The following is a 14,775-nucleotide window of genomic DNA, read 5'->3' as shown; positions in this document are numbered from 1 at the left end:
GTTACATATGACACTTGCATGAGTATAGCAAGGCTTTAATTGATTGTAATTGATAGGTGTGCAAATTTTAGGGATGTATAACACAATGGAGTAGCTAGGCTATGTAGCTTCACTATAGCTAGCTAGCTATAGCTTGATATCTAGGCGAGTATCTAGCACATGTATCAACACCTTTAGCCCAGTAATTTGTCCTTGACCCAGAGCAAACATCTAGTAAATTTGTAGTGACATAATTGATTTAATAGGCGCCTAATTGTCATGAAGAATGACGTATATGGGAACGGAGTTATACTGGATAGTATCCAGCGATGTTGATCTGGTGCGATAAAGTCGAGTAGTCGAGGCGATGTCCAAAAGTGGATCAACTCATCAGGACAAAGTTACCCTTAATAAGCTGTGCAGAGATGGTCGGTATAAAACAATCGAACGCTTCATTAAAACTTGTGAAGATCGCGCTTCCCAGCTACACAGTAATGCGGAAGATTTGAAACCATTGCATGAAGCAGTGAGGAATGGTCACGCGAAGATAGCAGAACTGCTACTCAAGCATGGTGCTGATGTGAACTGTCGCAGTCTTGCCAACTGTTCAACTCCATTGCATTTGGCAGCGTCCGCTGGTCACGTGGATTGTGTACGAGTACTGTTAGCAAATGGCGCAGACATTACCAAAATTGATGGACAGGGGAGGACACCTTTAGGTGAAGCAGAGGCCTCACTGATCAAACAGCATGCTGTAGTGAAAATACTGAAAAGTGCTGGTAAGTATGTGTAGTGATTATGTATGATATGCCACACCCTCAGCCCACCATAGGCATAGATATTATTTAGGTAGCTACCTGGGGTATGGCCCCACCTACCCCAGTTGTCAAGATTTTATTCTACAAAAATTACATGTCAAATTGGCCACCCCAGGAGACAGTTTTAGCGTCGCAAATACCTATAGTGTACTCCCTAGCAATGGAGACAAGTTCATGCAATGCATCCCCATCAGACCTGGGGTATCATACAATTGATAGGCACACCCACTATAGACCCTTTTCAGGTAAGCTGCTGCCGTAGCAACATCCACCATTTTGGAGTACAACCCGTTTTGAAACCCTGGTAGCGTGGAGGAAAGTGTACATTTAACCTGGTCAACCTTTGCTATGGAATGTAGAAGAAGCAGCTCTACTTCCTGGGTATTGTTTTACTCTTATAGAAAGCAACGCTACCAGGGTTGCAAAACGGGTTGTACTCCAAGATGGGGGATGTTGCTGTGGCAGCAGCTCATTTGAAAAGGGTGTATATGTAACTTTAGTTCTAGTTATGTTAGTATATAAATAAGATGTAAGTTGTACATGTGATTGTATGTTGTATGCATACTTTTTTTTTGGCTGTTGGCTCTATTGCAAGTTGCTATCAGACAAAAGCAATAAATCAATAAATACATGTTATAGTTATGACATACCCAGGAGGTTTGTACCTGATTCGTAAACACTCCACCCTCAGGCCTGTGGTTTTTGGGCATCATGTTTACAAATCAGATACTAACCAAATGGGTATGGTACCACCCAAACGTAATGTTGCAAACACTAATTGCGTACAATTAAAAAAACTAACTCAAAAAAGGGTGTGTGACAGCCATTTCGTTTGCGAGTGTCCATCCTTCTAGTTGACTCGCAAACAAAATGGCTGCCCTGCCCCCTTTCAAGCAAACTTTTTAATCGTGCACAGTTGTTGCTCATGACATTGCATTTGGGCTGTACCGTATATTATTTTTGTTTTTACATTGTAACAATCATGGAAATGCTAAGGCTTTTCAAACATTGGCAATGTTACTGTCTTGGTGGTCTACTAATGCACTGTCAATTAATTGCATAAATCAAAGAGTGGCAATGCCGATTCAGCCCCCTCAGAATGTTTCAGGTTATTCATTGCTGAGTAGTAAGCTTGCAAATTAATTCATAGTTTGTACTGTGGCTTCCTGTGGTGGTGCAGTGTATAGTTTTTTTGACCTCATTAGTGGTCAGACTGTGTGGGTGGTACTCCATTAATGTGTATAAATAGCTGTGGCAAGCAAAAACTTTACCAATGTATGTAGGAGTTTCAGTTACCAAAATCTCCATTAAACTTGGTCAGCACCAGCTATTTCAGCTATTTATAACTGCTGGTACTGCTCTTCCTTACAAATTATGATGCACTGATTTATTAGAATACTTATGAAACATGTGTACCAGTAGTGGCAGGGGATATTGTTTTAGGATATGTATAGAATTTCATTGTTCCAGTGCTTGGCACTGGAACCAGGATCTTTACGCTTCAGTTATGGACTCGTAAGTATTGTTAGCCACCTAGTTTTGTGCTGCCTGCCCACCTGCTGGTTTGAATAGTATTTCAATAGATTGTTGTACCATGCACCAGTATAGTTCAAATAGTTTGGTACATGTTTTTGTAAATATTCTAGCATTTGCAGCCTTTGTGAATATATGGAGAGCAGTGCCAACAGTTGTAGCATGGTGGTGATAGTGTATTCAGTAGCTCCGACGGTATGAGTGTCACATACGGTGAACAAGATCATCATCATTTCTTCCAATATGTCCACCTTCATATGTATATGTGCAAGTGACTACAGGACTAAAACTATATCTTGGTTGATTTGCCAATCCACGGCGAACAGTTTAAGCCAAATCTCTGTAGACTAATACAAACAGAAGTTATGGCTGCAAATGTAAGCAGCTGTAGTTTACTTTCAGTATAGTCACTGTACAAATAAATTCCTTGCTCTTCCTACTGTCTAGTACTATAATTCCTAAATTGCTCACCACAATAGGCTGAAATTTTGGTGATCCATTCCTTGGACACTAGAGATAATGCTGAGAAAATAAAATTTAGAAGTTATGCAAACTAGGTAGAATTTGTTGAGACGGTCACATCTATGCAGTGCTTTAGAATGCTTATTGTCCTTTGTGTGGGAGGATCAAAGTGCCGACGTGTACTGTACAGTTATGTGGATAGTTGGGAAAATACAGTACAGTTATGCAGTGTGGTTATGTAAGGAATGTTACGAAAACAACCCCACTCAAGGCAGCACGATTGATCACGTGCGTGACACTGTTAAAGACTAAAACTAGCCAAGCTAATCCTACCAGTTCGTTCTACAACTACAAATAGATTATATGACAATTTACTGATAGTCTGATCACTGAAAATTGAAGTGATTCAGGTACTCAAGAAAATTGCTCCAAGCAAGACAACCAGGAAGTACAATAAAACACTTAAAAGCACCGCCTATACTTGTGTGTACAAAAAATATAGCACTCCTGGTCCGCGCAGTTTCACATTGATAAACTAAACTTCATAGATGGTTGGTTAATTCTGTCTATACTTAGCTAGGGTGTCTTGAAAACTAGCACAACATTGATTGCATCTTCAATTCCTAGTTTGAGCACATTAATGAGGCTTGTACTATAAAAATCTACTTTGCTGGCAAGTTGTCAACAACTTAATGGTAACCTTGTTTGTGTGCATGTAACAGTATGGTTGCATACTATTCTACCAGCTATCACAAAATAACTCAGGAATTTTCACTACCATGTGTTGTAACCCTATCGTAGCAATTATAGTCAAGCATCAAAGATTCCCTCCTTCACATAGTTTTCATAACCAAATGGCTTTAGTTCATATGGGGTTTCCTGTCTTTGCTGATATAGCAGGTAGGCTAAAGGTATTGGTTATGTCTGGTCATAGGAATTGTTTGTTCTATACTTCATTATCAGTAACCACTGGAATTTTCTGCTATGTGTTAAACTGTAACACACCGTAGAATGGCAGGGGGCATCTCATGATTGGCAGGGACGTCTGGATTCAGTGGAATGGAGGACTGGAATGGATGGATGGAATGGTGGAATGGAACGGTAATTAAGTAATTTTACTTTGTGGTCACCTCTTTATAAGACCATTTTACTCGAATGTCTAAATTGTGGTTTTATAGTGTATTCTGATAGGATGGTCTTATTGATGAATTGTGTACCATATGTTATGCCTAGAAAGCCAGAGTGAGTGATTGACGTATAATACAATAATATCCCCATATAACTATACAAAAATAGATGTGTCCGTGAAACTAAACAGCTAAAGGAGCTAATATCTGGTGAGGCTAAGAAATGAATGTTATTACTGGCAACTTTCTATAATTTACAAACAACGTTGATCCTTTATCACTGACTCGTGCAGTTTGACTGTATTCCTAATTAATTCTCTTTAACAGTAATTGGCTAGTAAATTGGTACCTTTTTCAGTATTGTAGAGGAGAAAAAATGTGGCCAAATTACTAGCCAAATAGAGTTACAGGGAATTAATTAGGAACTGCACGAGTCAGTAATAAAGGACCAAGTGACTGGTATTAACATTCATAACTTGGATATTAGCTCCTTTAGTTGTTAGTTACTTTTAGTTTCATGAACACATCGTTTTTGTATAGCCAAGCTGTTTTCGCATGGGGGTATTGCTATATTACAAATCAGATATCACTCTGACTTTCTAGGAATGTGGCACACAACTAATCAATAAGACATCCTATGGGATATACTCTAAAACAACAAGATAGCAGCTATTTAAACATTAAAGTAGTATGGTCTTTATAAAGAGGTGACCACTATTTAATTACCGTTTCATTCCACCATTCCAGTCCATTCCACCAATCCAGTCCATTCCACCAATCCATTCCACCAATCCATTCCACCAATCCATTCCACCAATCCATTCTACCAATCCATTCCACTGAATCCAGATGCCCAAATGGCAGTGTGACATGGATCCTAAGTATCTGGTGTGTCATACCATTGCAATAATGCAATTTTCATGCATATGTAGTAGTGATGAGTGATACGCCTGAAAGAGCATATCTGTATGTAGCAACTATGTAGTCACTGATACAATACAACACACAATATGGTACAGTTTTCTAAAAGTGCCCTAATGCATATATATTTTAATGCCTAGTACTCTATTCATTCCCATTGCACTGTTATATAACAAGCCTTAAAAGAGTTCAGGAAAGTGGTAAGCAACCCATAGTGTGCCCACAGCCATTTCGAATAAGTGTTAGATCCTTACCATCTCACTGCAAAGTTTATTGCTTAGTGATTTTGTCACTAAGTTATTGATAAGACAGACATACTACATGTGTTAAACACGTTATCTTACTTGCATACTCGCATCATTTCAACACTCATGTACTTTGAAAGTGACACCACTGTGCATGTTGTGGTGGTGATGTTTCAAGTTAATAGCTTGTCATTACCAATGTATTATACTATTGTAAATGTGGTCCTGCACATAGGGTAGGTACCAATGTTAGTTACAAAATAAAATTAAACTTTCATTGCTGCCTTTTATTAACAATAATTATCACTGTTATTCCTGTAGAAAAGGAAAGGTAAAATAAAACGCCAAGGCGTAAGTTGTGGTCGTAAAACTTAGGGTCAAAATGTTAAAAGAAGCAGCCCAGAAATGATTGCTGTGGGTTTTTGATATTAATGTTGAAATAGTCAGTGTTGTACTTTTTGTAACAGTACTTATTTTGTTGCATAGCAATTATCAACGCTGTGACGGATGATGGTCCTGATCTCAATACACTACTAAAGACACCTATTGGCCAGTTAGAGGATGGTTGTATCAACAGTGCCCTAATGGTGGCTGTGGAGACTGGTAGTCAAAGCAATGCTGCAAAATTGATCATACGTGGAGCAACCAACATTGATAAAGCTATAGAAAAGAGTCATCAGCTAAAAAATCATTCCATGACTGCAGCTCTTCTCCTTAACAAAGCTGCTATGAAAAATGACCTGACTCTTGTACGAAAACTTTTTGGTGATAATGTAGATGGGATAGACACTATACTACTGCTACTAAACGTAGACAACAACTTCTCTGAAATTCAGCGCTGTGTGCGTAATCAAACTGTTAAGACCATGCTGCCTATAGAGGTAGCACGACAATTCAATGCACACAAAACAAGAGAAGAGCTCTTATTCAGGACTGGTGTTGATAGAGAGAATTGTAGCGTGATGTGGGTTGGACTAGGTCTTGTGAATCTTGAGAACTCTTGGCTGCACAGGTTTTGCTGGGTGAAAGACCTAAACTTATCTGGTAACCAGTTTACGTCTCTGCCACCAGAGATGGGCAGTTATCTGAAGCAATGCACAAAGTTTGATTTGCAGCAGAACAAATTAAGTGAAATTCCTCATTGTTTATTTGAGCTACCCAGCATCAGGGAGTTAAATCTTTCACATAATGAAATTGTGGAAATTCCTGATGTACCAGAATGGTCTGAGACTTTGCTTAAGCTTGATTTGTCCTTTAACCAATTGAGAAGCCTACCTGATTCTGCAGTGGCCATCAACCTGCAGTCAATGAACATCAGTAACAATCAGTTTTACACTGTTCCTCAATGTGTGTGTTCATTTGTGAGCCTCACCACACTCAACCTTGCCGACAACTCTAAGATACGTGTGCTCCCGACTGAACTAGGTCGACTGAGATATCTTACCAATCTTAACTTGGATGGTCTTGATAATTTAAATGACCCCCCTAGGAAAGTTTGCATAACTGCAACTGATTGTGTCCATTATTTGTACGGTCAATTGCAAAGCTCACATGGTTATTTTCATATGAGGTTAATCCTTGTTGGTAAGCAAGCTGTGGGCAAGTCCACAATTGTTGCTCGACTAGGAGACCATGAAATTAACAACATGCCGACAGTTGGTGTGGATATTAGTGAGTGGAAATATTCTCCAGCACGTTACAGAATAACCTTCAACTTCAACATTTGGGATTTTTCAGGTCAAGAAAAATACTATGCAATTCTCCAATACTTTATGTCACAGCGATCCTTGTACCTGTTGGTATGGAATATTACTGAAGGGGATGATGGAGTAGCTGACCTAAAGCCTTGGCTTAGCAATATTGCCCTATTAGCTCCAGATTCTTGTGTCATTATTGTAGGTACTTTTCTTGACAAAGTGTCGGAAGAAGATCGTCAAGCAGGAAAGATCGACCATCTTCTACAAAAGGTACAAGAGCTCACTGCACAGTACCAGCATCTTGTTGTTGCCAAGATTACCATGGTTGGATTGCAAGGTCAAATGGAGAATGTGGCTCAGTTAAAAGTTGACATTTACAATGCTGCTTCGGAGTACAAGATAAATGGTCAGTATGTGATGGGTGCCAAACTTCCATCTAGTTACCACAAATTGGATGCCAAACTTACCAATATTCACCAGAAAGTAAAGGATAGAGAACATAAGCCTATCATGCATGCTGCAGAGATTAAGAGAATGGTAAGAAACCTTGGGCTTTTAGATATATATGCTGATGAGGAGCTTTGTGCAGCTACTAAAGTTTTACATCAAGTTGGTGTGCTCCTACATTATGATGATCACAAGCACCATCTTGATGATTTGTATTTTGTTGATCCTCAATGGTTGTGTGATCTCTTGTCTGCTGTTTTCTCTGTCAAACAAAGTAACCTTGATCTTAAACAAGGTGTCTTCAGTACTGATGGCATTTCTTTATTTAAAGACAAGCGTTTTCCTCTCCACCAGTCCCTTACACTGCTTGACAGATTTGAAATCGTTGTACCACTAGACAAAGAATACAAAAGAATTCTTATACCTTCACTGTTACCTGACATTTGTCCTGCAATAGTAAATGAACATTTGCTAGATGATAAAAGTTGTTTCAAACGTTTTATACATTTTTGTTCTTCAGTTTCAAGAGGTAGTCATCCGATTGCAACACCTCTAGGTCTTTGGAGTCGTCTCCTTACTCGTGTCATTAACTGTATTGAGAAAGTGAGGAGCATGCTATATCACCAAGCACCTTGTGAAGAATGGGATGAAACCAATAATAATTTTGAGGAGTCTATGACTGTATCTGGTGCAACCTCAAATGTTAATAACTCTAATAATTTGGGAGAGGTTTCTGGCTATGATAAAGAAGTGCTAATGACACCGATTCAAACAAATGACGTAAATGTGATGAATAAGTCTCAAAGTGTAACACTAGTATTCTGGCGTACAGGTCTTTTCTACAATGTAAATGGATTGTGTTTTTGTATTGAATCTTTATCAGAGAGAAGCGCATATGAGAGTAAGGACGGCATTTTGATTACATGTTCATCCACTATCGCGGGCCGTAGAATACTTAGTCATTTAGTTGACACTGTAGAACAACTAATTACTGAGTGGTACCCTGGACTAGCTGGAGTAGTTGAACAAATGGTTCCCTGTTGTGAATGTCTCAGAGCAAATGTTTCAAATCCGTTTGAATTCAGAGTAGACCAGTTGTTACCTCTTGTGGCCAATAACAAGTTGACCACAGAGTGTGGTCTGTCACACAAGGTACAATTAGTTGATCTTGTACCTGACCAGTTGTTCATTGATCTTGATCATCTGTTTCATCTTGACTCTAATAAAGTTATTTACAGTAAAGAAAAAGAAAGTTTATTAGGAGCTGGAGCATTTGGGGAAATTTATCGTGGGGAGTACAGGGGTCTTCCTGTAGCTATAAAACTTCACCTTGCTAGAAATGTCATAGAGAGATTCAAAGCGATAAGATCAGATAGTACAATTTTGCAACAATTGCATCATCCATGTCTTGTATGTATGGTTGGAGTAACTATTCACCCTACAATGTCGCTAGTTCTAGAGAACCCCCCTCTTGGAACACTACAATCTCCTTTGCTACAAGAACAAAGAGCTTTTTCAAGAATAGTTCTTTATCGTATTGCTATTCAAGTAGTATCTGCTCTGCAGTTTCTCCACAACAATAATATCATCTTTGGTAATTTAAAGGCAGACAACGTACTGTTATGGTCACTATCACCAGATCATTTGATAAACTGTAAAGTGACTGATTTCAGCATTGCTACTCAATATGATCCTACAAGATCACGAGGCTTCCATGGTATTATAGGTTTTATTGCTCCTGAAGTTTCCCATTGTGATCACACAATATATGATCACAGGGCAGACATATTTTCCTTTGGTATGTTTCTCTACCAGTTGTTGGCTCGTCGTCATCCTTTCCACAATGTTAGACCATCAGAAATTGAAGCAGCTATAGCAAAAGGACAAAGGCCACTGCTAAGAGATGTTCCCATAGCTCAGACTGGTTTGTTCTACATGACACAAATCATGAGATTGTGTTTTGCTGAGAACGCTGATGATCGGCCAAGTACACAAAAGATTACTAAATGGCTAAGCACCCCAGCACTACAACTAATTATGAGTGTTGTCCCAATCAAGAGCAAGTACTCCATTCGCAATGGCTGCTTTGTTACTCCAACTGCTAATAAGGAAGTTGGGCCAGTACCTGCTTCCAGTGAGGTATGGATTTGCTGTTATGGATCAGAAGGAGTTGAATTAGATGTCTTTGATACAAACACAATGATGAAAATGCAGACCCATTTTGTGACAGACATTCAAGTACACGACATCAAACAATGTGGGGATCATATTTGGTTGGCATCACGAGCTGGTTTAGAATATGGTGCAGTTTATATTTTTAACCAGAGCACTAAAGAATTAGTTCACCACATCAAAACTGGAGACAACCTTGTGTCATGTATTGCCAATTCCGATGAGCTAGTGTATATGGGTACAATGGAGGGTTACTGCCTTGCTTTTCCCTCGCATGTCAGTAGTGACTTGAAAAGGCACTGCAAATATTTATCAGAATACCCCATTGATGGATTAGTAGTGACTAGAGGTTGGTTGTGGGCATCCACTGGTAACCGAATTCTTTTTCTAAACCCTGAAAGTCTTGACATTGACGGTACGATGGAGAGGACGAGTATCACACATTCATTAATTGGACAAATGATGATGTCTGATGATGGTAATCAGGTGTGGAGTTCTCATGTTGGAGGCATGATATTGTCATCATGGAATGCTCGGCAATGTGTACATCTGTGTGATATTAACATGAACATCATAGCTAAGGAGAAGTGTCACGTAGATAACTCTAAATACCAAGTAATCACTGCCATGTGTACTGCTCTTGATACTGTATGGATAGGCCTAGAAAGTGGACACATCCTTGTGTTTAGTATGAACCCTGTGGGAGAAGTATTGACTTATTTTAGACCTTATCAAAGCTTTATACGATTTCTCTCTGCTACTAACTACCCTGGCCCTTGCCAGAAGGAGAAATGCATGATGATAAGTGGGGGGAAAATGTACCAACCTGATGACAGGTTTAAAGAATTAACAGACTGTTCACATGATGATAAAACTAGTCAGTCATCTGTGGTTGTTGTTTTATGGGAGGCACTTCCAGCAAAGTACATGCAGCAGGTACAATATCTCAATGATGGGTCCTCATGGCAGAATTATTCAAGGCTTGAGAAGGCCATGACAGATACTGGCTTTACAGACTCTAAAGAGTGTTGTCATGCATTTATGCACGTTTCTACAGTTGCTATTGAAAGTACACCACAAGAAACCAGCCAAAGTCACCATCAAATTCATCAGGCTAATGTTCACCAACCCATTAATGAGAAAACTAAGCAGCAACCCAAGCAAGAGGATAGTAGTGATCTTCTTGTTTATGATCTTATATCTGACTCTGACAATGTGCTCAGTGGAATGATAATCCCTGATGAGACATAACATGTTACCCAACTGTCCTATGCATCTATAGTAATACATTGTGTAGTGTAAGTGTATATGTGGCATTGTGTGCATTATCTGATCTTATTTGGGTAAGTATAGTCATACAGGGCCGGAGCCCACGGTCCTGTCGGTCCAGTATTGGCTGGACCACTTTTCAGCTACTTGAATTGTAAAAAGATCGACATACTCTAATAGAGCAGTCATCTTATATACTCTAATAAAACAGTCATCACAACACTCTAATAGAGCATTCATTATACAATATTGCCACTGTTCTACTTAGTCTAAGCCATTATACATGTATGTTAATTGTCTTCAAAAGTTCCAGTGAGTTATCTGCATGAGCTAATTGATCATGCATACATTAGCGATTACAGTCTCAATGGCTTCTTTATCTCAAAGAACTAAGCTTTCACTAAAATTGTGAAAGTATTTTAGATATGAAATTGAATTAGTTGGTATTGCAGTACAAAATTACCAGAATGATGTTAGCAAAAAGGAGAAAGAGGCCTTGCAAGTAAAATAGCTTCTAGATGCCATTTCAAAACATCTATTTTCAAAAATTTTCCTGGGGGAGCATGCCCCCAGACTTCCCTAGCTTGGCAACCTGTGTGTACTTATCACATGTAGTTGAATTGAGTATCACATGAAAGTAGATAATTATAATCTAAAAATCACATCTGATCAATAAAAAGTGGTGTACATGACTACGACCTCCATTGCAGTCCATGGATGGCCGGATCACTCAAAATCTCTGGGCTCCAGCCCTGGTCATACACTGTTCCTTTCAAGTGCATGGAGGATGTGTGTATGCATATAATTATTTTGCTGTGTAATAATGTCCATGTTACACATTCCAGCTCTGGTACACTAGCAAGAAGGTGAGATTAGTAAATACTTATTATTTTTACTGATCATGATTCAATGGACTGTTCAGAAAGTTTGTTCAAGTACTGGTCAGCATACCACCAAGCATTAGTGATACTCTTACAGTCACTGATATTTGTAGCTCTACACAATGCCAGTAATAAAACATCATAGGTAGCACCATGGTGACCTTCCTTCTGCATCCATCTTAAAAATGCTTGATAAGCTTTCTCTCCTGGAAATGAAGAAAGCACATCATAGTCAATGTGATCAAGATCACTTTCTGTTAGTCCAAGCATTTGTGCTACTGGTTTCCATACTGGTAATCGATAGGCTAATTGTTGTAGGAAGTCATTTGGTTCTACTGAAAGTCTTGACAATGTGTGGAGCATTTCAGGCTGGTTGATAGATTCTGTTATAACATGAAATATGTAGTTGTACGTATGTTTGGTATTTTAAATTACCCTGAGAAGGTGGTAATCCTGCTGTTAACATATATGAAAGCTTTTTGTTGGCTCCACTCACCACCACGGTAACACCAGGTATCTGTAGTTGAGGCTGAGTTGGTGTCAAGATATACTGTACCACAGGAATTCTTAGCTCATGACTGTCACATAGCCTTTCTGCTTCTTGTTTCTTTACCTAAATACAATAGGTGACAATCACAAATACACTTGTACAGAGTACTGTTACACACACTTCATATGATCCTTCACAGCAAGCCTTCCAGCCGCAATCATCTGCTACTTGTGGATGAAACACCAGTTTGTCTGAACTGAAGTTAAATGATAACCAATGATCCCATGCCTGCTCACTAGTGTACTGCTTTACAGCCTATACACAATAATACAACCACTAACGATAAAGCATTATATGATGTGAAACAAAATTAGTGACTCATGGTGCAAAGTGACTCAAAATCAATAACTTGGTGTATGTGACTCAAATAATATTATATGCTCTAATACCTACACAGCACAAATGCATGTACTGTTATATTAGCTATATTTGCTTTGCATACACCTTAAACATGCCGCATGCACGCAGTTATATACATATTTTTCACCCTTACTTGGAAACCAGTAGGTGTGTACTGTGCAACAGAGAATAAGAAATTGTTGTAATCTTCATTTTTAGTACTAATTTTCTTGATGCCAAACCAGAAAGAATTTGCATATGATTTGTCTGCAAACTCCTCATTTGTGCTCTTATGCTTTCTCAGATGTTTGCTCTGTAATACTTTATAAAATAATCTTTTGGATTGACATAAGTGAATTTTCCTTAGTGGACGAAAGTACCTCTTTCCCTTTACAATCATGTAAGAGGAAAAAGATCTAATTAATACTACACCATAAGGGTGTTCTGGAGGGAAGATACCTCTGTGTATTTCACCATACGTCATTTCATCTATATCATCTTTAAATTTTATAAACCAGAGGTCACTAGTGTCAGTAGATGAGAAGGAATGAGGAATCTCAAGGAAGACATCTTTGGTGAACAACACTTGGGGAACACTCTGAAGAGCTACTGTAGCACTACACATTATCATGTCACTGTCAAGTTGATGTTCAGTAAATCCAACTTTGATGGTCACCTCAACCTTCTCCATATGTTGAGGAAGAGAATCTTCTGGAACATGTAATGTTATTCCATGAACTGGATTATAATAAGTGTTGACACCTCTCCCAACAGTCATCCCACCATCATCACCAATCTGTGTGAAGCTGTGCTTTGGTCCTATTACACATCATAATAATGTAATTGGATTACAAAATCATTATTGGAATTTAGCCTATATACCATATAACAGGTTGTTGTTTTTTTTTGGGGGGGGAGAAAGTTTCATGATTTTTTTGCGGATTGGCTGCTATCCATCAAATATTTCCCCCTTGAAATTTGCAGCTTCACTAAAACGGTATCAAGTATTATAATGTATCCTGAAGAAGCAAAAGAATTTCCCCCTCAAAATTTTGGATGATGGTGATCCATGAAACATTTCCCCATCAAACCCCCCCTCCCCCCCTGTATACACAGTATGTAGATATATATATATACAAGTACCACCGAATAAAATCATACAAATTACTAGGAAGCTATAGGTAATTGAAGGCTATCTAGATGTGACATGTATAATTGTGGCTACACTTTGACACATGCATGATAGTTTAAAGTTAGTACAACTAAACAATTCAATGGCCCTAATATGTTCCACAGCACAATAAAACTGGAGACTGAGAAACTGAAGGTTAACTGAAACATACTTTAGCTATATAACAACTTTAAACAGGCTTGACAATGACTAATTACACTACAGATCTTAGACAACCTATTACAGTGAAATAAACAAATGGAAGAAAATCCCTATAATACAAAATGTATGTAGGCCACCCAATTCAATCGTGGTTAAACTCAGTCTTCTTCCTGAAGGGACGAGTGATTTCCTAAATATAGACTTTAAGAATTAAGCCGGATTTACAGTATACATAGTGGCTACAACCGTAGATCTATGCTACAACAAAATGGAAGAGAAACAAAGACAGCACTGATACTATTCTGATAGTAAGTTGTGAGTTGTGCTACATTCAGTGTAATGTTGTCCACTTATAGATTATTTTGTCCCACACTACAAATAGCTATTATAGGTGTGTGTCCGATGTACCGACAATGACGTAACCAATTACTACCACGTGCACGCCCCCTGGCCACGCCTGAACCTCAGTTCTCTGCTTACTTTCCAAGTTATCATACACCTGATCTTCTAGATAATGGCACCAATCTTCATAGCCGGGGTAGACGCTAACCATCAACAGAAACTCTCTGGTTGGCTCTTTGAATTTAGGATCAATTTCAGTGGTACAAACTTTTAGAAATGTTTGAAAATCTTGAACGCCTCGAGACTGAAGCAACTGTACCAATACGTTGGATTTCTGGCTTGCAGTCTTCGGCAGCATAACATTTGTAATTCCTTTCGATACGATGTTTTGCTGTTCCAACTCACTGAAAATTCTATTGAGGTTTAGTTGTTGCAATTCGGATCGACAAAGTACTAGAATACGAAACACATCATCTCTCACACCGCTTGAAGTGTCAACTTGAAAAGAAACGGCCATTATTCTGTTACTCTGAATGCCGAAACTATCAAAACAGACCAGCAGATCGCTCAAAACATTCGTGACTTGAAGGGTAATACCCTTTTACTCGTTTTTGTGGTTGCATGGTCTTTTTGTTCAGCTAGTCTTGCGCCGCCCACCCC

General features: G+C 38.7%; 2 protein-coding genes across 2 annotated transcripts; one reads left to right on the top strand and one right to left on the bottom strand.

Annotated features, from left to right (window-relative positions):
* The first annotated feature begins 299 nt into the window (after positions 1-299).
* On the top strand, positions 300-10,734 carry LOC136240209 (leucine-rich repeat serine/threonine-protein kinase 2-like). The gene is made up of 2 exons (XM_066031127.1): positions 300-758; positions 5,572-10,734. Exons 1-2 carry the CDS (start codon positions 347-349, stop codon positions 10,650-10,652), a joined length of 5,493 nt encoding a protein of 1,830 aa, XP_065887199.1. The 5' UTR covers positions 300-346; the 3' UTR covers positions 10,653-10,734.
* Positions 10,735-11,306: 572 nt separating this feature from the next.
* On the bottom strand, positions 11,307-14,709 carry LOC136240211 (uncharacterized). The gene is made up of 5 exons (XM_066031129.1): positions 14,254-14,709; positions 12,595-13,259; positions 12,222-12,356; positions 11,987-12,164; positions 11,307-11,934 (listed from the first exon to the last, which is right to left on the bottom strand). Exons 1-5 carry the CDS (start codon positions 14,630-14,632, stop codon positions 11,570-11,572), a joined length of 1,722 nt encoding a protein of 573 aa, XP_065887201.1. The 5' UTR covers positions 14,633-14,709; the 3' UTR covers positions 11,307-11,569.
* Between the last annotated feature and the right edge of the window lie 66 nt (positions 14,710-14,775).

This window comes from Dysidea avara, chromosome 12 (assembly GCF_963678975.1).
Source record: "Dysidea avara chromosome 12, odDysAvar1.4, whole genome shotgun sequence".
Classification (NCBI taxonomy): domain Eukaryota; kingdom Metazoa; phylum Porifera; class Demospongiae; order Dictyoceratida; family Dysideidae; genus Dysidea; species Dysidea avara.
The sequence above is the reverse complement of the archived record's forward strand: the minus strand, read 5'-3'. Positions and strand labels throughout refer to the sequence as shown.

What these genes read in the sequence shown, in the direction of transcription:
- LOC136240209 (XM_066031127.1), top strand. Translation starts at nt 347, where the DNA reads ATGTCCAAAAGTGGATCAACTCATCAGGACAAAGTTACCCTTAATAAG. An exon ending in GAAAATACTGAAAAGTGCTG is followed by an intron (nt 759 to 5,571) that starts GTAAGTATGTGT and finishes TTTGTTGCATAG; the next exon opens with CAATTATCAACGCTGTGACG.
- LOC136240211 (XM_066031129.1), bottom strand. Translation starts at nt 14,632, where the DNA reads ATGGCCGTTTCTTTTCAAGTTGACACTTCAAGCGGTGTGAGAGATGAT. An exon ending in ACACACCTACTGGTTTCCAA is followed by an intron (nt 12,357 to 12,594) that starts GTAAGGGTGAAA and finishes TATTGTGTATAG; the next exon opens with GCTGTAAAGCAGTACACTAG. An exon ending in GCTGTGAAGGATCATATGAA is followed by an intron (nt 12,165 to 12,221) that starts GTGTGTGTAACA and finishes TATTGTATTTAG; the next exon opens with GTAAAGAAACAAGAAGCAGA.